Source organism: Sorghum bicolor, chromosome 7, assembly GCF_000003195.3.
Source record: "Sorghum bicolor cultivar BTx623 chromosome 7, Sorghum_bicolor_NCBIv3, whole genome shotgun sequence".
Taxonomy (NCBI): domain Eukaryota; kingdom Viridiplantae; phylum Streptophyta; class Magnoliopsida; order Poales; family Poaceae; genus Sorghum; species Sorghum bicolor.
In genome coordinates, this window is record NC_012876.2 from 56,953,303 (window position 1) to 56,976,138 (window position 22,836).

Below are 22,836 nucleotides of genomic sequence, written 5' to 3' on the forward strand. Positions count from 1 at the left end.
CTATTCTTCACCGATCAAAAACCATAATAAAAGGGACAATCAAACCAACTTTTTATGGTGCCTTTTTATGCCTATACCAAGCATGAACAGATCAGAAAAATCACATTGGAACAGAATTAAAACTGCATATAATCACATGGTGTAATAATGTACTCATAAAAATCCATGTATGATAAACTTTTGCATAGAGACACAACTCAGTCTCTCCTCTCTCGGAGATGCTTATAATAATATAAAAAGTTTACATACAATTTTTTTTTCATGCGTTGATTGATGTGAGTATGCATATGTCTATGTTTGTATAATGTTTTTTTTCTTTAGAAGTGTTTATCGAGGATGTCTGTGCCATATTTCTTTAAAAAAATGTTCGTGCCAAGTTATACTCACACCAACTTGGTGAGTAAAAGCGAAATGAGGATATTCGTGCCATATTGAGTATAAAAGTAATAGGGAAAATGCATACAGAGGAAAATTTACTTCATCATAATCAATGTCAACAAGCATGATGAGTGAAATTAGGAACCAATCATGTAAAGAAATCTTTACACGGCTTAGCAAAAAGACTAAGGCCTTGTTTAGTTCCATCCAAAGACCCAAAATTTTTCAAGATTCTCCGTCACATCGTATCTTTAGACGCATGCATGGAGTATTAAATATAGACAAAAATAAAAACTAATTGCACAGTTTGGTCGAAATTAATGAGACGAATCTTTTGAACCAAGTTAGTCTATAGTTAGACAATAATTACCACAAACAAACGAAAGTGCTACAGTGTCACAGAATTTTTTCTTTCAGGAACTAAACAAGGCCTAATAAATAGATTTATAGCTAAACAATTGAACCAAAAAAAGTAAATGTCATAAATTGGGTGAACATGACTCCAACAAAAGATAGTTAGCCTATACGTCACGAACTGTAATCGTACAAATGCATAGACTATAAAGACAAACCTGTTACTAAAAGTTTAAAACTGCTAGCTCCACACCTACCCTGTAAGCATGATGTGGGGCCCATTCCCGTAGCCCTCATGACTTCCAGGCTTCCAGCAATGACCTAGGTGGACTAGATCGGCTCATGTTATAAGCAAGCCACACTCAAGACAAACCAAGGCTTGTGAGCCAAATAGGCGCACAAGATAAAAGCATGTTATGGCACATTTTTTAATTGTCACATGTAAACTTGGAACTCACTCCATTGAGTAAAAGTAATAGGAAAAAGACATAGATAAAGGAAAACTGACTCCATCATCATAGTCATTGATCAACATGAATAGTAAAATTAGAAAACACAAAGATGGTATCACATATAAAAATTTTTACTTGCCTTAGTAAAGATGCATATGAAAAGTATATTTATAAAACTAAACAATTCCATCAAAAAATAATATATCAACAGGTTCATAAAATGGATCAAGGTTACTCCAATAAAAGACATACAACCAAGAGGTCACTAACCACAATCACAACAACATATGGACTCCAAGGACCAACGTGTCATTAGCAATGTGAAGCTGCTAGCTCCACACCTAACCCCAACACATGATGTGTGTTACATTGAGAACAAAGATGACAACCAAACAACCCTAGGCATGTGAGATTGGCTTGGGTTGTAAACAAACTAAGATCTAGCTAGGATCAAGACGTGAGACTACAGTTTAACAAGCTAGAGCTCAATATGGCTTGTTCTCTTAATTCACACACCAACTTGGTTAGTGAGAACAAACTGAAAATGCTTAGCCATAGTCAATGGTCAATATGATGAGTGAAAGCATAGTCTTGTTGAGGAAAAGCATTAGGAAAAGTTTAGACAAAGGGAAACTTACTTCACCATGGTCGATAGTCAATATGATGAGTGAAACTTAAAAAATCTTAAGACCATAGTCAATTATCAACAGATGAGTAAAACTGTGGGAAACGTGAAGATGGCATCACACCAACTTGGTGAGTAAAAGGAAACCGAAAACGCTTCCACCATATTGAGTGAAAAGCAAGTGGAAAAGGCCTAAACAAAGGAAAACCTACGCAATCAGAGTTGTCGGTCGCTAACTGATTAGTGAAATTAGGAAACCGAACGAGAATATTGCATATAAAAAAACTCGGATTACCAAAAACACTTATAAAAAGATTTACATAAAAACAATATATGGCATACACTGGATCAACATGACTCCAACAAAAGATAGTTGGCTAAGACGTTACTAACCATAATTATCATATCAATAGCTGGACTCCAAAGACTAACCTATCGTTAGAAATGTGAACATGACAACTTTACACTTACGCACAACGCGTCACTAGGGTAAGGAAATTTGGGGTAAGCCGCGTGGTTGCTAGAAAAGCCTTTGGCATGCGAGCATGGCTCAAATAATATATAAGCTAAGCTTAAGCCAACACTAAGGCTTGTGAGCCCAACAAGCTAACGAGATACTTAGTTGATCTACCTTGTTTTTTTTTTAAAAAAAAAATATGAGCTTGGCTCGAATTGTAAACAAGTTAAGCTCGAACAGGGATCAAGGTTTGAAAGCCTAACACGCTAACAAGTTAGAGCTCGGTTTGGCATTTCTTTAAATATGGAATCATTATAAGGCCTTGTTTGGATGTAGTCGGATTCGCATCAATCCACATGTGTTAGGGTGGATTGGAGTGGAACTTGAACTAAATTCCACCCCAGTCCACTCCAACACATGTAGATTGAGGTGAATCCGACAACATCCAAACAAAGCCTAAGTTGGGATGGTTTATTATTTTTGTCGTTCTTATTATAGGTTGGTAGCTCATGGTTTATTTCTTTGAAATGTGCAAAAAGCATCTGCAATGCTGAATGCATGGAAGTGGAACGATGGAACCATGACCGACCTGAATCCAGACCTGACCTGACCGAGCCGACATGGAACCCACCTTGAAGCTTGGCTCGGGTTCGCGTTGGGCTCGAGCCTGGACGCCAGGGTGGCTCGAGCTCGGCTCGTTGACAGCCGTAGCCAGCCCCAAGCACGCCGCCTCCGCTTTCCTCTCGAGACTCGCCTTCTTCCCCAGGATTCCGACCCGCTAGATCTTTCCCCCCTCGCACTTCGGCACCCGCTTCCCCCCTCAGCACCCATGGGCTCTCGCCGCCGCTGAGACTGGGGCCCAACGCTCTCCACCGCGTCCGCGCCCGCCTCCGCCTCCTCCCCCTCCCCCTCCTCCTCCTCCTATTGCCTCCACTGACCCTACCCGACCGCCCCCGCCCGCCGACACCGGAAGCCCTAGCTGCTGTCGGAACCGCCCTGCCGGCCCGCCGCTCCTCCGCCCGAAGCGTCCCGGAGTTCTTGGATGCGCCGGCTGCTCCGATGGCTGCCTCTCCGCCCGCCGCCGAGGGCCCCGACGCCGTGGAGATCCGCGAAGTCTGGGCGGGGAACCTGGAGGAGGAGTTCGCGGTGATCCGCGCCGTCGTCGACGCGTACCCGTACGTCGCCATGGACACGGAGTTCCCCGGCTTCGTGGTCAAGCCCAGCGCCGAGTACCGGTTCACCTGCGACCGCAACTACGCCGCCCTCGAGGGCAACGTCAACGTGCTCAAGCTCATCCAGCTTGGCCTCACCCTCTCCAACGGGGCGGGTGCGCTCCCGCCGTGCGGCACGGGGGGGCGGGGCTGCATCTGGCAGTTCAACTTCCGGGGCTTCGACCCGCACACCGACCCTTCCAGCAACGACTCCATCGACCTGCTCCGCCGCAGTGGCATCGACTTCGACCGCTTTGCGGCCGAGGGGGTCGATTCCACCCGCTTCGCCGAGCTGATGATGTCGTCTGGTATCGTGCTGAACGACGATGTCCAGTGGGTCACCTTCCATAGTGGCCACGACTTCGGCTACCTCCTCAGGCTGCTCACCGGACGGGAAATGCCCAACACCTTGGATGAGTTCCTGAAGCTCACCAAGACCTTCTTCCCGGTGCTGTACGACATCAAGCATCTCATGAAGTTCTGTGGCGGTGGCCTGTATGGTGGGCTGAGCAAACTTGGGGAGCTGCTCAAGGTCGAGCGTGTTGGGATCGGCCACCAGGCTGGTTCTGATTCGCTGCTGACCCTGCAGTGCTTCATGAAGCTCAAGCAGTTGTACTTAAATGAGTCTGTCAAGTTGTATGATGGTGTGTTGTTTGGGCTTATTCCTGGGGAAGTGGAGATCAAACCTGCTGCTCCGCCCATTGAATGAGTAATGGTAGTTATTAAATAACAAGATTCTGAATGAGAAAAATGGAGAACAAAACCTATCATCAGTGAATATATGGCTGATCTGATGATTTCCTGTGCTTGTTATGATATGCCTTCTCTCCTGGCTATTCTTCCTATTAGTCACTTTAATGCGTGTTTCTTTGTGTTGTGTGCTGAGCTTGCTAGGTTTACCTAATAGTTAACATCAACATTTGTTTGAAATCAAGTAGCAAATGCTGCTGCATCAAGCCTCTGAAAGTTCCTACTTCATCTTCTGTATTTATCAGTGGGTTAGCTTGGTCATCTTCAATATTTATCAGTGTGATAACTTCTTTGTTTTGATACTAGTGATTGAAAGCTTGTGTAGGAACTATTAACTTTGTTATCTTGAATAACCTTGTCTGGTGAGCTATTGAGTAACTGCTTGTTTGGGCACCATTCCTGATAAAATGGGGGATTTCTATCTTGTCTTTCTTTTTCAGCTTTGTCACTTTTTGTGCAATCTGGTAACTTTAAGGATGTCAACATGTCATGTTCATTGTTGACATGTGTTAACTATTTCTATTCCATTCTTCAGTCATTCAGTAAGTGGTAAATTACTAAATTTTCATATTGCTGTACAGTAGTTTGGCTGGAAAACATGTTCTTTTCTGAATTCCAATTCTTTTGCTTGATGCTACTTAGGGCCTGTTTGGATGGTCTAGGACTAACAACTGTTCCTAGTAGCTTATATTTGTGGACTAGTGGACTAACAATTACTCAAAGTTTGTTTGTTTGGATCTCTAAGGACTAAATTAGTCAACTAGCTGTAGTCCTATGGATCCAAACAGTGCTTTTAGTCATACAATTTTGCCATGTGATGAGTTTTGCCCCACTTTGGTTTCACATATCTGATTCACAAGGGAGGGACCATTGCATTGCAAAGCCTTCTCTTGAACTTGCTGCACATAATACTTCAGCTTTCCTCTGTTGATGTGTCTTTATCTTTGAACTTGCTGCATTATACAAGCCATTTAAAGGTTTGCCAAGCAAATCATGGTAAACTTATTATGAGGAGCAGTGTGTTGTTTTTTAGCATTAACCTTTTTGCCCCCTGTAATTTTTCCTTTGATTATGAGTTTGTGACTGAACAAATGATGAATATAGAATTTTCATTCTCACCCGCTCAAACTCTGGGACAAGAAGTTATCAAAATTGCATCTATCCTGCACTGTTGATTGATATTTGTTCTGTTGCTTGAGTGAAAATTTTTGTCCAGTACTAAATGTTTCTAGCCTTGTGTTGCTTGTAAAAGAACTTGGATATTGTCCCATGGGTATGCAGTTGGGACTGTGAACAAATGATGAATACAGTAGTTTGACTGCAAGAACAGTGCTATACTGCTATGATGAGAATGCACTGCTGCTTTGATTTTAGTACATGTCCCACATTAAAAACTTGCTTATGGACATGTTTGAGTTCGCTCTAGGATTGAACTAACTGTTATGTACTGTTTGTGTGGTTTGATATTTGATTCTGACAGGCAGGATCTTGAGTACGTGAGGGCATCATATAGGCCTTTAGTTCGGGAATTTTTTTCGGTTTAGCTACTGGAACACTTACGTTTGTATTTGTCTTGCAAATTACAGTCAAACTGTATAATTAGTTATTTTTTTTATCTATATTTAATGATCTATGCATATCTCGGAACTAAACAAGGCTATATGATGACTCATTTGGTGTGACATGAAAGAATGAGCATACAACACTGTTCATGCTACCTTCTTCTGTTTCGTTCCAATTTTATCTAATCCCTCTAAAGAGATATAGGCGTGTAACAGAACCTTTCTCACTTCCCCTGCTCCGATAGTGCCCTGATTGTGCCCGCTTGCAAAGTGGATTTGTTTTGTTACCGTAACAAGCAGTAGGGCTTGGTTCTGACTTCTGAGCGCAGTCGTTCTGGTACTCGGCCTGCGCTCGTCTGGTAGCCTACGCTTGCGTAGCAGGCAGTAGCGTTTGGTGCTGAGCAGAATCATTCTGGTACAAAAGCCTGAGCCGATGACTGAAATGCAAAATTCGGGCTACACGAAATTTTGGCTCAGGAGATACAAGGCAAACTCGTTTATTTGGGGTCATAGACCGCCAGTCAGGACGGTTCAAATTTCAATAGCACAATGTAGCAGGGGCGCGGAAAAAAACTCAAAAAGATTTGCCAGGACTGTCTGCGTCACATCCGGAAGATGATCGGCATCTCTAGTTGTGAACAAAGTGACACTTGCATCTCTGGGTCTCTACAAGGTCATATATGGATAATAAGTATCAGTTACAAGCATGCACTGTCCTGATTTTGTCGACATCATCGATATCAAACATTCCAACTTCAACATATGACTAGGGGTCAGGTCCCATGTTCATTTTTCTCAAGAAAAAACAAGAACGGATGAAAGCGGGTAAAATATCTGATCCTATACTAATTAACATTAAAACTGGTAACTGCTTTTTCACTTGCTTCCGGTAACTGGGAGATAAACACCCTCTGCTGCCAACCAAATGTTCTCAGCTCGCTTCTCTCGGACACCACAGACCTGCACCAAAACATATCCCAACGGTATTAATTTGCATACATGGCAACAAGTAAAATGAAATCATATAGAAATATTTATTTGATGGAATTCATGGATAACATATAATGCTATAGAAACAATTTACATCAGTAGTAGAATGATCTAGGGCCCTTATGATTGAATTCACTGTCGAATCTTATGATTCTTGCAAGAAGAAAATTTTGCAAACAAATAAATATCTCACCTCTTGCTGCCCACCACCAAGGCGATTGTACTTCTTGTTGTGACTATGCAGATAACCTCCAGTGTCGACATGTCTAAGTCGTACCTTTTGATCCCTTTTCCATACTTTTCCACCTCCTTCAATTTCTAGCCTGCAGAATACCCAGAGGACAAACATAAGCTAAGCAACAAAAAACAACATGCATTCACATTGCATGTATAAATAAATCATACCTCCAATAGTCACCAGTATCTGACAATTCATCCCCACCGAAACAGCTAACCTACAATGTTAACATCCAAGCTTCAGAGCAAATTCTTTCATATGAGGACATAACAAGACATGGAACATGTTTTCCTCAAACGCAAGGCATTGGTCTACTCATAAAATTAGTTGACATCAGAAAGACGGTAACTCTATTCACTGTAAGCAAGCTGAAAATAAAGATAGTAGATAACACTCCAGTATGACAGCAATATTATGTGGTACACAAGATGGTCTACTGCAGAGCAGAGTACATGGTCCGGGTTTCCAGGGTTATGGCTAATTTGCCAAAAAAATAAAAAAAAAATGTGTGTGCAGTATATGGGGCAGGTTGGGTTGGTTTCCAGTGGTTTCAGAGCAGGTTCGATGAACCTCTGGGTTGGGTTGGTTCAGTGGTTTCAATGATTCCTCACGGAGGACGACGACATCGCGACCTACAACAACAGGGGTGGGGGGCACTAGCATACACATCACCACATTGGATGGCGTCGTGAACGTGAACTCGCTCTCCACTCTCACCACCATCCAGGGCCTAGTGTGGTGGTCCTCTGACGAGACTGGGTTCGCTGATGGCACTGACCGCACAGGCAACCCCTGCGCCATGGGGGGCCGCGCCAAGTCCAACTTCGTCTCCTACCACGTGCTGGCCTTCACCTGCTTCCTCTTCTCCAGCCTTGTTGCACTGCCTCAAGCAGCTCATCCACACCTACCCCCCTGGGCAGCAGCATCCCATTCACCTCTGTCGGCACGGGCATCGTCGGCTGGACAGTGTGGATCAACCATCCTGGGCTCGGCCTCATATGGCCTCTTCAGCCGCAAGAACAGAGGTGACGATGGACACACTAAGGCTGCCCACAGCAGATAAGAACACTACCGCGGGACATGAACCAGCCAAGGCGGACGCGACGTACACGTGACGGATGTTCAGGCCTTTTAGGGACTCAATCGCGCCATTCGACGATGATGACGTGCTGGTGCCGAACAGCCCTCCCGGCGACAGCAGTGATTGGTTGGGCACGGTCATGGTGCAGGTGAAACTCGGCTTACTTGGGTGCAGCACCAGCATGGCCGCTGTCAAGGCACTCAACGTCGTCCCCGCCACAATGCCCATCTATAACATCACCATGAACAGGACAGGTTCCATGGGTTACTTGGGCTCAACCTGTGACGCGTTAGAGCTACTCTATCATAAAAGCTGGTTTTGACAGAAACCTAACCGGTGTTGGATCCAGTCTTGCATGGATTGGGTTTGGGTCGGTCGCCGGGTTCAGCGAACCGATGAACAGGGATAACAGACCAACATTCATGGCTTTTTTTCTCAATAAACAGGAAGTGATTCTAGCCTTCTAGGTATTGTTGATTACTGTGTTCTTGGTATTCTAGGAAGTTATTCTAAGGATAGAAGCAAGGGAAATCAGATGCCATGCTGTTCCATTGGTAAATTGTGTGCCTGGCATGCTATAATTTTTAAAAGACAGATTACATTTCATCACAACAGCATTAGTGAAAAGTAATATGAAGTTGGAAATGAACAGTCAAATTGTCCAAATGTCTGAGATCAAGCCATAGAGCCATAACATACATAAATGCTTTAAGAGAAGACAATGGAGTAAATTGGTAGTGCAGGAATATGCAATGCAGATCATTTGTCTTTTTTCTAGACCAAAATACATCTTGGCTGTTCATCGCTGTATAGAGATGTAAATTGGAATGTGCATGCCTTGAATTTCCTTCTTGAAAATGACATCCATATATCACAACTAAAAAATTTAACAGCTTCATTTTAATTGGAATACAAGAGGTGGTATGAGACTATTCTATTATATTTGTGCACTATCATATCCTTGTTTATCCAGAAAAGTAGATGACAGACCAAGTTGTTACATGTGTGAACCTGGATAGTGAACGATAAATTAAGCATACCATCTAATAATACTTACAGATTTCCTGCTTCATCCTAATTTGAATTGATTGACACAAAATTGCATCATGCACTCAGAGACGTTAAAAGGTCTATGGCAATTTCAAGAGAATTACTCCCGCCACCCAAAATTATAGGTCGTTTTGGCTTTTCTAGGTACATAGATTTTGCTATACACCTAGATCTATGCTATGTCTAAATACATAAACGACATATAATTTGGTACAAAGAGAATAAAAGTTTATCTTTCAATCTAAGTTGAATTGTTCAAAGGATGTACAGAATTTGAACTGTTAATGAATGTTACAACTGGGGAGATTGATATCAAACTAACCTCAAGGTTACCAGATAACGGTGAAGCGTGCAAGTGACTGTGCAACCATCTCCGTGTCCTCATGTGTTGCAACTTGATGATGCCACCAGTTTCGATGGCATCGCCTTGCTTAGACGATGAATCTGGAGTAGGCCTTATGATCTGCATTCAGTAAGAACCTATCAACTCAGACCTAGATCCTGAGAAGCATTGAAACCCTGCTCATTTGTTAGCTGACTATTTGAATTGAAATTATGTATGAACCAAACTATAATTGCAGTGCTAAATAGCTATTGATTTAGTGATCCAGAAAGTAAAAAAAGTTTTCAGAGTCTCAATAAGATTTTTTGCCCGGCACATGTTTACTTGTTTCATCAAAGAACTACCAGTACTGCCGATCTGCCATTATAAATTTTCAAAGTGATACTACGTTCTGCTAATCTCAATATAAATTAGCTCGCTCTTGACAAACAATAGGACTGTTAGGACCCTAAATTCAAGCAAACTGGTCAGAGTATTGTGTTATGAACAAGAATGCACTGATTGATGAATTCAATCCAATGCTACCATCTGAAATCTATCTAAACTCATAATAAGCAATAAACAGAACACATGTATTCTTGCTATTCATTTGTGTCTTTGTGTGTTTGGGATTCCGCCGATAATCCTTGGATTACTTGTGACTCCCTTGTATCCGTGCTCTGGCCTTTCTTTGGGCCTTTCCTCTTAACGAAAAACCGGGTAAAGACCCGATCTCGAAAAAAAAAAGAAGGATACGCACCCAGTAGCTATTTGAGTCATCGCCTTCAGGAAAGCCGGTGACAGACTGCTGACCGCTGCCTGAGCCATAGGGCACATCATGCGAGTGCAGACGGTGCTTCGTCTTCTCGTGCATCAGCTTGATCACACTCCCGTAGGTCACCTGCAAACGCCCCCGCAGATCCAGATCACAATCACACCCAAACCCATAATAACCTCCACGGTAGATCTTAATTAAGGTCCTAATCCTGGACGCGCACCTCGGAGCCCTCCACCTCCACGGGAGCAGCTGCGCCCCCATCGATGCCGCCGGGGCCAACGGCAACCAGGACCGCCACGGCGAGCACGAGTAGCGACGCGGCCATCGCGACGGCGAGCGCGCGGCGCGACCTCGGTGGAGAGGAGGAGGAGGAGGAGGCCTTGCCTTTCCTCTTGGCGGCCGGGGAGGCCGGGGCCGGCGGTGCCGTGGCCTCGGGCGGTGACCGCACGGCGCGCGCGCGGGAGGGAGTGGCGGGGCGGGAGGCAGCTGGTCGTGGTCGGTCTCGTTCGTCGGTGCGTGCGGCGTGAGCTGAGGGGAGGCTCTCGGTGAGTTCGGGGACTTGGCCGGCCGTTGCTTCCGCGCAAGTCTCGAGCGGCCCGGGCCCCTGTCTTTGGCTCCACGTGTAGCTAGCCAACGGGGAGAAGCCGCGTGTCCCCGAGACGTCACGAATGCGAGGCTGGGCCGTAGGACGATGGCTCTGCGGTGAGGATTTGTTTGTGTGAGACCGCGGCACTAACGGGCTGAACTTTTCGGATATTGGGCCTGAAGGCAAACCATCCCCTTCTGTTCACCACCATTGCAGGCCCAATTAGATCGGGCTGGCCTGCGTTGGTGGGTCTTTTTTTTAGAACGCCTGAGTTTTTTTTTTTTGAACTTGAGAACGCCTGAGTCTGTGGGATGGAGCAGGGGCGAGGGACCATGGTACTATGGTAGTGTGAGCAAACCTCCAGGTCACCAAAATCCCCATATCCAAAAACTCCTTATTGCTCAGCATGAAAACATTTTAGCTAAAGAAGAAGCTTTCCACATGTCCTTGGTGACAGAAACACAAAATTCTTCCATCAGGCCATCATTAAGAGAGCCAGGAAAAACACCATCACCCATTTTCTAAACCCGGATGGCTCCTATGCAACCACCCAGACCCAGCTAACCATTGCAGCTAACAATTACTTTGTCAATCTTTTTGCTTCTGACAGTAATTGCAGGAATGAGGAACTGAATTGGATCTCCAAGTTTGACCACAGAGAAAGAGAACAGATTGAAGACAATGCCTTCTTGGATTCAACTCCAACTGCTGAAGAAATTAGAGCAATCATTAACAACATGAGAAGCTATGCTGCTCCAGGCCCTGATGGTTTTAATGCAGCTTTTTATAGAGCCGCCTGGAAGTTGATAGGTAATGATGTTGTAAGTTGTAACATTAGTCTCTGACTTCTATGAAAAAAATGAACTTCACAGTGAAATTAATAAACCCCACATTGCTCTCATTCCTAAAGTAAATGCTCCCAACACTCCTAAGGACTATAGGCCTATCAGTCTCTGTAATGTGATCTATAAAGTTATAGCAAAATCCTTAGCTGAAAGAATTAAAATCCATTTACCTGACATTATTCACCCTTCTCAACAAGCTTTTATGCAAGGTAGACATATTGCCTCAAATATTATTATTGCTCAAGAAATAATCCACAGTTTCAATCTTAAAAGCTGGAAACAAAAGGCTTTTATGCTAAAAGTTGATCTTGCCAAAGCCTTTGATAGAATAGAATGGCACTTTATTATCGCAGCTATGAAAAGACTAGGGTTTAAAGACAGATTTATTCAGCTGGTGCATACTTGTATTTCCTCTATGACTATGGCGGTTATAATCAATGGAGAGCCTGGCCGGCATTTCGACCGAAACGAGGCATAAGACAAGGTTGCCCTCTCTCCCCCTATCTGTTTATTCTTGCTGTTAATGAACTTGCTATTTGTCTCCAACATAACTCTGCCAGGAACAATATCCAAGGTATCACTCTAGGACCAAATTGCCCCAAAATTCATGCTTTACTCTTTGCTGATGATCTCATTATATGTGGGCAAGTAAATTCCGAAGAGGCGGGTAAAATCCACTCCATTCTTCAAAGCTTCTGTGTTGTCTCTGGGCAAACTCCTAACTTGAGTAAATCTTCCATCATTTTTAGTAGAAATGTCGACAGCCAAAGCAAAAAAGAAGTCAAAAGTTTTTTTCCTGTTAATGATCTTCTTCCAAATATGATATACCTGGGCCATCCTCTTATATTTAACCATACTGACCGCTGCAAGGCCTACAACTTCGTCATTTCGAAGTTCACAAGTAAACTCACCAAGCTCAAGGCAAATAAGCTGAATCATGCAGGGAGACTAACTTATATAAACTCTGTTTTAGCGTCAATTCCGATTTATTACATGTCTACAGTTCTGTTCTCCAAAAAGTTAATTGGAAAGATTACCTCAATAATTAGGAAATTCTGGTGGGCTGGTGTACAAGACGAGAATGGTTCAACAAGCTTTCATTTCAGGTCTTGGAAAGATATTTGCAGGCCCAAACAGGAAGGTGGCTTAGGCATCAGGGATCTTTTCACAGTAAACAAGAGCCTTATCCTTAATGCAGCGTGGAAGATTGCTACAGGTACGAACAAATTCCTCTCAGGCATCATCAAATCGAAATATTACCCTGACACCAGTTTCTGGCTCTCCCCTAATCACCCCACCAAATCTGCTTTCTGGGCTTCTGTTACTAGTGTTAAAAAAATTCTTGTTGACAACTGTAAAGTTCAAGTTCACAAAGGTAACTCGAGTATTTGGTCCACCCCTTGGTGTGACATCTGGAAAGACATTTATGACCATATTAATCTTCCAGTCACAATGAATAAATTATCCAGCCGCATAGCTGATATCTGGGACAATAACGGTCTAAGCTGGAACAATGATCTTGTTAGATTAATTTTTGATAGAGAAGCTGTTGACTCTATTAATAAAGTCAAACCGGTGCTTTCAAATGATGATGATAAAATTATTTGGAAATCAGCTAAAAACGGTAACTGTACTGCTAGTAGTGCTTTTCAACATCTCAATAGCTTCTCCATTTTCCAGCTTCCGCAACAGTGTCCCAGAAGTATCTCTCCTCAAAACTTGAGCATTCTCAAACGGGTTTGGAAGAGCAAGAGAATAAATCCAGTAATCAAAACCTTCATTTGGAGACTTATTAGGAGGGACATTGCCTCTGGTGCTCGGGCGAATAGCCTCACGGAAAAAATTAATAAATCCTGTGCTCTTTGTGGTTCAATTGAATTTGATGCCCACCTATTTTTTTAGTGTGGATTTGCCAGAGCTGTTTGGTTCTCTGCAAAAACTCCTCTGCTCACTCATACTCTTCCTCACGAAGAAGATGGAATTCAACATTGTCTAGCAAAAATCATTGACTCCAAAACTTTTGAAGAAATCTTAGTCCAGGTTATGACTTATCTATGGTTCATCTGGAAGGCCAGAAACGACTTCCGTTTTCGGAAGCGACAGTGGTCTATTTTGCAGGTCCATCTAGCAGTGGAGGCGCACATTCATTCCTCCAAAACAACGCTCTTGAGCGAGCAATCTCAATCTTGCACTAAACCAAAGACACCTAAAAAGGTGCCAAAAAGCTTCCAAAATCTTTCTTCTTGCAGATCTGCAGGTGACATAGACGGGTTCAGATGCTACACTGACGCCTCTATTGATCCAGACGTTTCCATCAACAACCCCAAGTCAGCAGGCTTAGGGATCGTCATCCAGAACAGCAAGGCAAATGTCACTCATCACATCAAGCTACGAATCAATGACATCACCTCAGTTGTCATGGCTGAGGCTGCAACATTAGCCTTTGTTGCTGCTATCATTTCGGAGATGGGAATTGAAGAAACCTACTTCCACACAGACAATGAAATGTTGCTCCATTATTTTAATGGAGAAGATTGTTCCTGGATGCCTTCATGGGACAGCAAACCCTTCACTCAAATGTTTATCAACCACACAAAGCATAAAAGAATTCAAGTCCTGAAGATTCCAAGGAACAGGAACTACAAAGCTCACATGTTGGCTAGATCAGAATTCACCAATGCAGACTTTTCCTGTAACATTGTTCTCTCATGTACCAATGAAGATCACGTATACAGCTGCCCCCTAAAGTTGGCGCTGTGCAATGTAAAGTGGGATTCAATCCCATCTATTGCAGCTTCTTGCTGCTAATAGTAAAGTTATGATTTTGTCAAAAAAACCAGGTTGTGTCGTCCTTCTTGTCTCTTCTTTCCCTTGCTACAGGTTCCCAGGGTAAAAAAGGAGGCGTGTGCGATACCGGCGGCGATTTTGCCTGTCCTTCTCCTCTCCGGCGGCCGATTAGGCGCTAAGGATGGAGGAGGGCCGGGGAATCGACGTGAGGTTGTATGTAGACTAGTTATTGTTCTATCTAGCTCTAGAGTCTCGTGACGACGGAGCTTGGGTTTACCGAGGGGACCCTGCTCCTCTGCGGTTTGTTGTTCTTAGCGGTGTCGGCGAGGCGAAGATGCCGATGACACCGACGAATAATTTCTCCTGGCCTGTTCTTCGCCCTGGTGGTATTCTTTCCACTGGCGAGGTTGGGCAGATCTACACAACAGTCTGCGTTGGCTGGTGTTTCGTCGCCTTGATGCGATAGGGCCGGTGGTGTGTCCGGCGACGCCTTTGTGGGAGGTACGTTTGCCGGTCTTTTGCTCGGTAGATGTAGAGACAACTATGGATCTTGTGGATGTCTGGAGAGTGGAACAGACTCGATCTTCCCATGGTGCATTTTTGAAAGTCCAAGTTTGGTTTTGATAATTAATGACACCTAGTTGCTAATGCCTTGTGTTTAAGTGATTTGAGATAGACATAGCAACACATGTGATGAAGGTACATGGTGGCATGGAAAGGTGGCCACATGATCACAAAGGGATGAAGCATGAAGTGAAGATCATGGTGATAGACGAGGAGCAAAGTTATCAAGGCAAAGGTGTAAACATAGGGTTTTACTTTTGCCGGTCTAAGATGAGTAGAGAAGTGATTGACCAGGTTTAGGATAGATAGCCGACTATCAAGAGGGGAAATCATGGTCATCTCTCGAATCAAGTGCTACTAGGTCTACATCTTCAGCATATGAATTAGGATCTAGTAAAGTGCTAACTTAACTCCTTTGGGAAAATGTTTGTGAAAAGCTAACACACATGCACTTTGGTGGTGGACACTTGTTGGTGTTAGCACATTTACAAAGGAGGTGGAGTTCCTAAGTGTATATTGTCTATTGCGCCGATGGGAAATTTGGAGAAGTCGCGGGAGTGTTTTCTCATTGAGAAACACTCACCGGACGCTAAAAGCCCTAGTTTGGTTTTGGATAATTGATGAAACCCTAGTACTAACCTCTATACTAAGTGTGTGTAGACTTAATGAGGTTGGTACATGCCAAGTGATGGAACAAGTGATGATCATGGTGATGATGGTGATGACCACAAGATGATCAAGTGCTCAACTTGGAAAAGAAGAAAGAGAAAAACAAAAGCTATGGAGATCAAGGCAAAGGTATTGCTTAGGGTTTTGGTTTTGGTGATCAAGACACCATAGAGGGTGTGATCACATTTAGGATAGATAGTCGTACTATAAAGAGGGGAATTCTTTGGCTAAGCGGTTATCAAGTGCCACTAGGTGTCATTATTCATGTGCATGCATTTAGAACCTAGTGAGCTAACTTAACTCCTTAAAAGAAAGTAATTGTGAAAATGCTAACACACGTGCACACTTGTTGGTACACACGTTGTGGTGTTGGCACACTTTGAGAAGGAGGTGGAGTTTGAAGGGTAGAGAGAGGGTGGGTTCCTCTCTCCCTCCCGCCGAGCTTGCGAGGTGGGATTCGGCGCTTTTCGAGAAAATGAAGTGCATATTTTCTATTGCGCCGGTGGGAAATTTGGAGAAGTCGCGGGAGTGTTTCTCGCTGAGAAAACACTCACCGGACGTTGGCTTCTGGAGCACCGGACGCTGCGGCTGAGCGTCCGGTGCAGACAGTGCCTGGCCCAGCTAGGGTAAGGCACCGGACGACAGGCACCGGACGCAGGCCTGTGCGTCCGGTGGTTAGCGTCCGGTGTGCGGGTGTTTTGCGACCCTCTCTGCGCATGGGTCCGGTGAGCACCGGACGCTACCGGTACTTAGCGTTCGGTGACCCGCAGGTTTGCGGAACTCTCTGCGCATGAGTCCGGTGTGCATCGGACGCGTCTGGTGCTAACTTGCTCAACGTCCGGTGGTCCGCAGGTGACCGTTAGAATCTGACACGTGAAATCCAAAAGGTGACACGTGGCTAACGTTGGAGCACCGGACGCTGGTGCTGAGCGTCCGGTGCCCCTTTAAGAGCGTCCGGTGACCCCGAGTTTTGCCCAGTGAAAGAGCCAACAGCTCTGTTTGTTTGAGGGGCTACATATACGTGTTTGGCCGGCTTAGGGCTTACTCTCTTGGCATTCTAGCATACTTGACATACTTGTGAGCCTAAGCAAACACGTCCCACTCATCTCCTTCATAGATTAAACATCTTTGTGAGATTGGGAGTGATTCCAAGTGCATTTGCTTGAGTGATTGCATCTAGTGGCACTTGGGGATCGTTTTAGCTGCGGTTTTCTTGTTACTCTTGGTGGTTGCCGCCACCTAGACGGCTTGGAGCAGCGGAGGAGGATTGGCACGAGTTGGTGATTGTTCGTGGCCATCTCCCGGTGATTGTGAGGGGTCTTGTACCTTCCCCGGCGGAGAGCCGAAAGGTAACTCTAGTGGATTGCTCGTGTCATTGAGTTACCTCACTTGTGGGTAGGTTCTTGTGGTGTCCTAGTGAGGACGAGGTTCGTGCTACACCTCTTAGCCACCGAACCACCAAGTGTTGGTCGACACAACGGGGACGTAGCGTGCCGGCAAGCACGTGAATCTCGGGAGAAAAATTGGTGTCTCATTTGTGTTTGATTGGCATTCTTCCGGTGCTTGATTGTTTATATTGGTGATTGGTTCATCCCCTACACGGCGGTATAAATATCTCATCTTATCTTTACTTACCGCAAACTAGTGTAATTAGTTTAGTTGCTTACTTTGACTTGTGTAGCTTAGTTCTCTAGTGTCACTTGTAGAGACTTAGTTCTTGTGTGCATAGAGATCATAGTAACTAGAATTGTTGGGTAGGTGGCTTACAAACACCCCTTTAGAGCTAGAGAAAAAAGCTTTGCTTTGTTATTTACTAACCTTTTGCTCTAGTGAGTTTGTAGATTTTTGAAATAGGCTATTCACCCTCCTCTAGCCATATTAGGACCTTTCAGACGCTGAGTGCGGAGGCACCGGACGCTGGCCTCAGAGTCCGGTGCGCTTGACCCTACTAGGGTTGAGCACCGGACGCACTCTGAGAGCGTCCGGTGTAAGGGCATTTTGCAACCCTCCCTGTGTTTAAGTGCGGTGAGCACCGGACGCTCAGGGAGCGTCCGGTGGCTCACATCCGGTGACCCTGCAGGTTTGTGGAACTCTCTGCGCATGAGTCCGGTGTGCACCGGACGCGTCCGGTGTGGACCTGCAGAGCGTCTGGTGCTTTGCAAGTAGCCGTTAGAAACTGACACGCGATATCCAAGTAGGACATGTGGCCAATCCCTAAGCACCGGACGCCAGGGGTCGAGCGTCCGGTGCTCACTTAATAGCATCCGGTGCCCCCGTTTCCAGCCCAGTGAAAACAGCCAACGACTAGTTTCTTTGAGGGGGCTTATAAATAGAGGGTGGCCGGCTTTGGGAGGGGATCTCTTGCACATTTGATTACTTGAGACATACATTGAGCTAGAGAACACTCCTTCCACTCATCTCCTTGCTTGATTGCTAATCCTAGTGAGATTCGGTGAGATTCAAGTGCATTGCTTTGAGAGTTGCATTTAGTGGCACTTGATTCTTGAGTTTGCTGCGGATTTCTCGTTACTCTTGGGTGTTTCCCGACACCCTAGACGGCTTGGAGCAGCGGTGGTGTTGAGCTCGTGATTGGAGATTGTTTCGAGCCTCACCATGTGATTTGTGAGGGGTTCTTGAACCTTCCCCGCGGGAGATCGCAAATTGGTTACTCTAGTGGATTGCTCGTGGCTTGGAGGATCCCCATCTTGTGAGTGGATGTGCGGCACCCGCTGAGGGTTTGGCTTTGGATTGCCAATTAGCTCGTGATCCATCAAGTGGGTGTATCGCCACAACGAGTAGTAGCTTGCCGGGAAGCAAGTGAACCTTGGTAAAAATCTTGTGTCATCTCTTGCCGAGGTCTCTCTTGTGATTGTGCACGTGATTGATTGGATATATTTCTACTCTACAACGTTGGTATAACAATCACTCTCCTCTCCTTTACTTTTGTGCATACCTTGCTAGGTGTGTAGCTTGTTTAGCTTAGCTATCTTGTTTAGGAGTGTAGCAAGCTTCTAGTTGTGTTTTCTTGTTGTAACTAGTGTTTAGCTTTCTTGCTAGGCTTGTGTAGATGGCTTGCATAGCTTAGTTGTGCTAGTGCTAGAATAGCTTCGCCTTTTGTTTTACTAATCAACTTGTCTAGTTGAAGTTTGTAGAAATTTTAAATAGGCTATTCTTTTTTTCCTAGCAGCTGTTTGCTGTCTTTAATGTTGCCCTTGTTCTTTCGTCAAAAAAAAGGCTATTCACCCCCCTCTAGCCATTTGGACCTTTCAATTTTATCACCGTCGGCGTGTTTGGTTCCAAGGTCGATGGAGTTTGGGGCGTGCCCCCGACCGATGGATTTTCAATGTTGTTTTCATCTCGTCTATGAAGGCGAGTGTCTTCTGCGGTTCTTCACAAAGCCATACGGCGATGGAGCTCCCTCCAATCTAGGCTTGGTGGCCATGGCTTCTGGTGGCTTCCGGCGACGCCCGGTGGCTGAGGATTCCGGAAGCCTCAGTGTGTAGAGGTCCTAGGGACTTGTTTGTAATTTTTTTTTGTTTGATAAGGGCCTCTGTACAATTATGGTGGTACAACTGCCTTCTGTATCGTGTATCCTACTTTATCTGTATCTGTACGGGTCTTGGTATTGTATCCTTAACTTTAATACAGGTATGGTTGATAAAAAAAAACCAGTTTGTGTCATGGTTGTAATAATGCTCATCTAAAGTTAATTATATCTCAGTTGTACATGTAAAAAGCACTGCAGTTAGGCCTTGTTTAGTTGGCAAAATTTTTTGTTTTTGGCTACTGTAGCATTTCGTTTTTATTTGACAAACATTGTCCAATCACGGAGTAACTAGGCTCAAAAGATTCATCTCACAAATTACAGGTAAACTGTGCAGTTAGTTTTTATTTTCGTCTATATTTAATGCTCCATGCATGTGACCAAAGATTCGATGTGACGGGGAATCTTGAAAATTTTTGCGAACTAAACAAGGCCTTAGATTGGGTAAGTGCAAGGAGGGAATCGTGCAAATACCATGGCCAGAGGCAGCACACTGGTTCTCTGCCGCAGGTTTAGCGCAGCACTCGGACACGCACGCCGCGTCATGCTCACCGAACGGAACCTGGCAACCAGTCAAACACACAGGAACGCTGGAACAGGATGGCAGAGCTGCAGCCTGGCTGCAGGACAAAAAACAGTGGCATTCCGTTCCATTCCCACGGCTGGGACCGCCAACAAGCGCCCGACCGACCTTGTCTATCTGTCAGTCAACCCGTGGCGGATCTCACTTCACACTAGCCGGTGGGTGAAGTGTACGTAGTACGTACGTGCCAAAAGACACGGCACCAGCCGGCCGCGGCAGCTCGGACGATGAAGCGTCCGATCACTCCGGCAAATCCGCCAGCGTCCAGACCACCAGGCTCGCTTCTCGTTTCCCCTGGCGGATCGCATTCGCATGTTTTCCCCGTACCCATGGGCGCCGAGGTGGAGCAGCGGCAAGAGAGGCCAGCCAGGAGGAGGCCCGGCCGCCCGGGGCAGTCCAGGAGTAATTGGCAGTCACGGTCCGGTGACCGGTGGTCTCGGTGGGGTGGTTCGCTGCCCGCGCGCACGGCGCGTCATGACGAGATGGGTTTGTTGCGGCGTGCGGCAGGGGGCGGGGGCGGATCTGGTGGTCAGGCGCGAGACCGGACCGGGCCGCGCGCACGTACGTGGACGCCGCGGAAACCAGGAAGCCGGCGGCGGGTGGCGCGGTGGTCCGTGTGACCGTGTCTCTGTCTCCGTGACTCCCTCCCTCCCGTGGTCCATGGACCATGGTGCTGACTGCTCGGCTGGGCACACGTTGCCTTGTTGGGACGACGCCTTCGGAGCGTTGTGCACGGATACAACAGATACAGGACCAGTGGAGGCCGCTTCTCAAACTTGTGGCGCGCTGTGCCTTGCCACCTTGGTTGCTCATTGTGATGTACTGTTACGCATGTTTGGTTTGAGAGCAATAATGTTAGATGAGACACAACTAGGATTTTTAGAACTGGATGGCTCTTACTACATGTTTGATTGGATGGTTGAGACATAATAATAAATGGGACGACAACAGTTGATTAATAAGGACACTCACAGTGCAAGACTCTATAATAGAGTCCAAGACAATTAATTATATATTATTTATATTATTTTGCTGATGTGGCAGCATATTTATTGAAGAAAGAGGTAGAAAAAAATAAGACTCCAAGTCTTATTTAGACTCTAAATCCACATTGCTCGAGGTAATAAATAACTTTAGACTCTATGATAGAGTCTGTATTGTGAGTGCCCTGTATCTTTCATTTAGAAATAATAAAAACTAATTATGCCCTAGTAGATATACATGGGGCATGATAATTACTAGCACTAATTAAACATAGAATATGTTAATTGTACTACTACTCTAATTGGCACACAAATCACCACTAATCAATATCTTAGCACTTTTTTTGCGAGGATCTTAGCAGTATCAAAACTAATATTGTCATCATAATTACTAAGTAATAGTTTACCATACTAATAGTTCTTAGTTTATTTGCTAATGATACGGATCAGAAAATATGGACGAGATCAGGATATACTCTAATACATTTGTTTTTTAATGAGTAGCACATAACAACTTTTAAGTTTGGGTAAACAATTAATCAAATCATATGTCCACCGTGTATTAAATTATAGTTTACTTTAGCTTTTTAAAATTCAAATTTCTCTATCTTAGACTAAAACTTGTAAAAAAAAGCACAATTTACTACATCCAATTAGTTTCATTGCATTTTTTCTAAAATACACATATGTCTTGAACATATAGCATTTATATGAACTGCCCTTTTTAGAAAAATTGGTTAGAATTAGAGGAACCATACTTTGAAATGAGTTGTATCAAAATATTTGATTATTTTCACACATCTTTCTAAAATACACTACATGCATTTTTAGCAAGATAATCTAATAGTAAATATACCTTTAAGAACTTATTAGGACATGGTAGAGTATAATTAGATATGAGCATTTTCCGCCCTACTTAGGCCTTGTTTACTTCCCAGAAAATTTTGCAAAATTTTTCACATTTCCCGTCACATCGAATCTTTAGACGCATGCATGGAGTATTAAATATAGACGAAAATAAAAACTAATTGCACAGTTTGGTCGAAATGGACGAGACGAATCTTTTGAGTCTAGTTAATCCATGATTGGACAATATTTGTCAAATACAAACGAAAGTGCTACAGTGTCCATTTCCCAAAAATTTTCGGAACTAAACAAGGCCTTGCTTGCCTACTGGGCTTGGCCTGACCTACACGATTTTCTAGGCAACCTAGACTTAGGATGGCAAAGGATCTGGTAAGACGTGGGTGGAGTAAATACATATCCATAGCTTATTGCCTAACATGTGAAATTCCATATCTGTATCTATTGATAACATTTGTTTCTAAAAAAAATCCATAGGTAACATTTCACACTCATAGTCACATACATGGTTTATGATGCCTGTGTACCCGCATCCATGAGTTAGATTGTCACTATAATAGATGGAGTTATTTATATTTTAAGTACTATGTTGGCAGAATCATACTCGTACTATAAAAAAATGTTTAGCCTAAGCCTAGCCTAATCCAATGTATTTACTTCTATTATTTTGATGCTAAAAACTAGTGAGAGGCCGTCCGACATAGCCTATAGGACAGCTAGGGGTTTGATTTTTTTACCAGAAACAAACCATCATTTACGGCTAGGCTCAAAATATGCTCATATCTAAAGTATAATTTAGATGCAATGTTATTTATTTGTCACATCGATCTAGTGTCTTTGAGGATAGTAGAAAAGCACCTACACCCACAAGTTCAACATCAATATCGATCTCTTTGAACATGTCAATTGAACAAATACGCCAAGGCTTAATGGCATAGCTAAAATCCATGCTACACATCACAACACAAAAGTCTCTGCGATGATACGGCCAAACTGGTCCGAGCTCTCTACTTTCCTTGTTTATTTTATTCTCTTCTCCATCAGATAAAACGTGCCAAAGGTAATGTGCTCCAACAATACCTTTTCTTAGTTGAAGCACACTTCAGCCTCAACAAAGTCGCTCTCACATGCTACAAGACCATCGATGGGTGGCCATGGTGTTT

General features: G+C 44.3%; 2 protein-coding genes across 2 annotated transcripts; one reads left to right on the forward strand and one right to left on the reverse strand.

Annotated features, from left to right (window-relative positions):
- Positions 2,937-4,295, forward strand: LOC8077842 (probable CCR4-associated factor 1 homolog 6). The gene has a single exon (XM_002444370.2). It carries the CDS (start codon positions 3,326-3,328, stop codon positions 4,184-4,186), a length of 861 nt encoding a protein of 286 aa, XP_002444415.1. The 5' UTR covers positions 2,937-3,325; the 3' UTR covers positions 4,187-4,295.
- On the reverse strand, positions 6,419-10,813 carry LOC8077843 (stromal cell-derived factor 2-like protein). The gene is made up of 6 exons (XM_002445517.2): positions 10,469-10,813; positions 10,231-10,371; positions 9,471-9,611; positions 7,185-7,234; positions 6,973-7,102; positions 6,419-6,749 (listed from the first exon to the last, which is right to left on the reverse strand). The coding sequence occupies exons 1-6, from the start codon at positions 10,571-10,573 to the stop codon at positions 6,666-6,668; spliced, it is 651 nt and encodes a 216-aa protein (XP_002445562.1). The 5' UTR covers positions 10,574-10,813; the 3' UTR covers positions 6,419-6,665.

What these genes read in the sequence shown, in the direction of transcription:
- LOC8077842 (XM_002444370.2), top strand. Translation starts at nt 3,326, where the DNA reads ATGGCTGCCTCTCCGCCCGCCGCCGAGGGCCCCGACGCCGTGGAGATC.
- LOC8077843 (XM_002445517.2), bottom strand. Translation starts at nt 10,573, where the DNA reads ATGGCCGCGTCGCTACTCGTGCTCGCCGTGGCGGTCCTGGTTGCCGTT. An exon ending in TGGAGGTGGAGGGCTCCGAG is followed by an intron (nt 10,372 to 10,468) that starts GTGCGCGTCCAG and finishes GGGCGTTTGCAG; the next exon opens with GTGACCTACGGGAGTGTGAT. An exon ending in ATGACTCAAATAGCTACTGG is followed by an intron (nt 9,612 to 10,230) that starts GTGCGTATCCTT and finishes TACTGAATGCAG; the next exon opens with ATCATAAGGCCTACTCCAGA.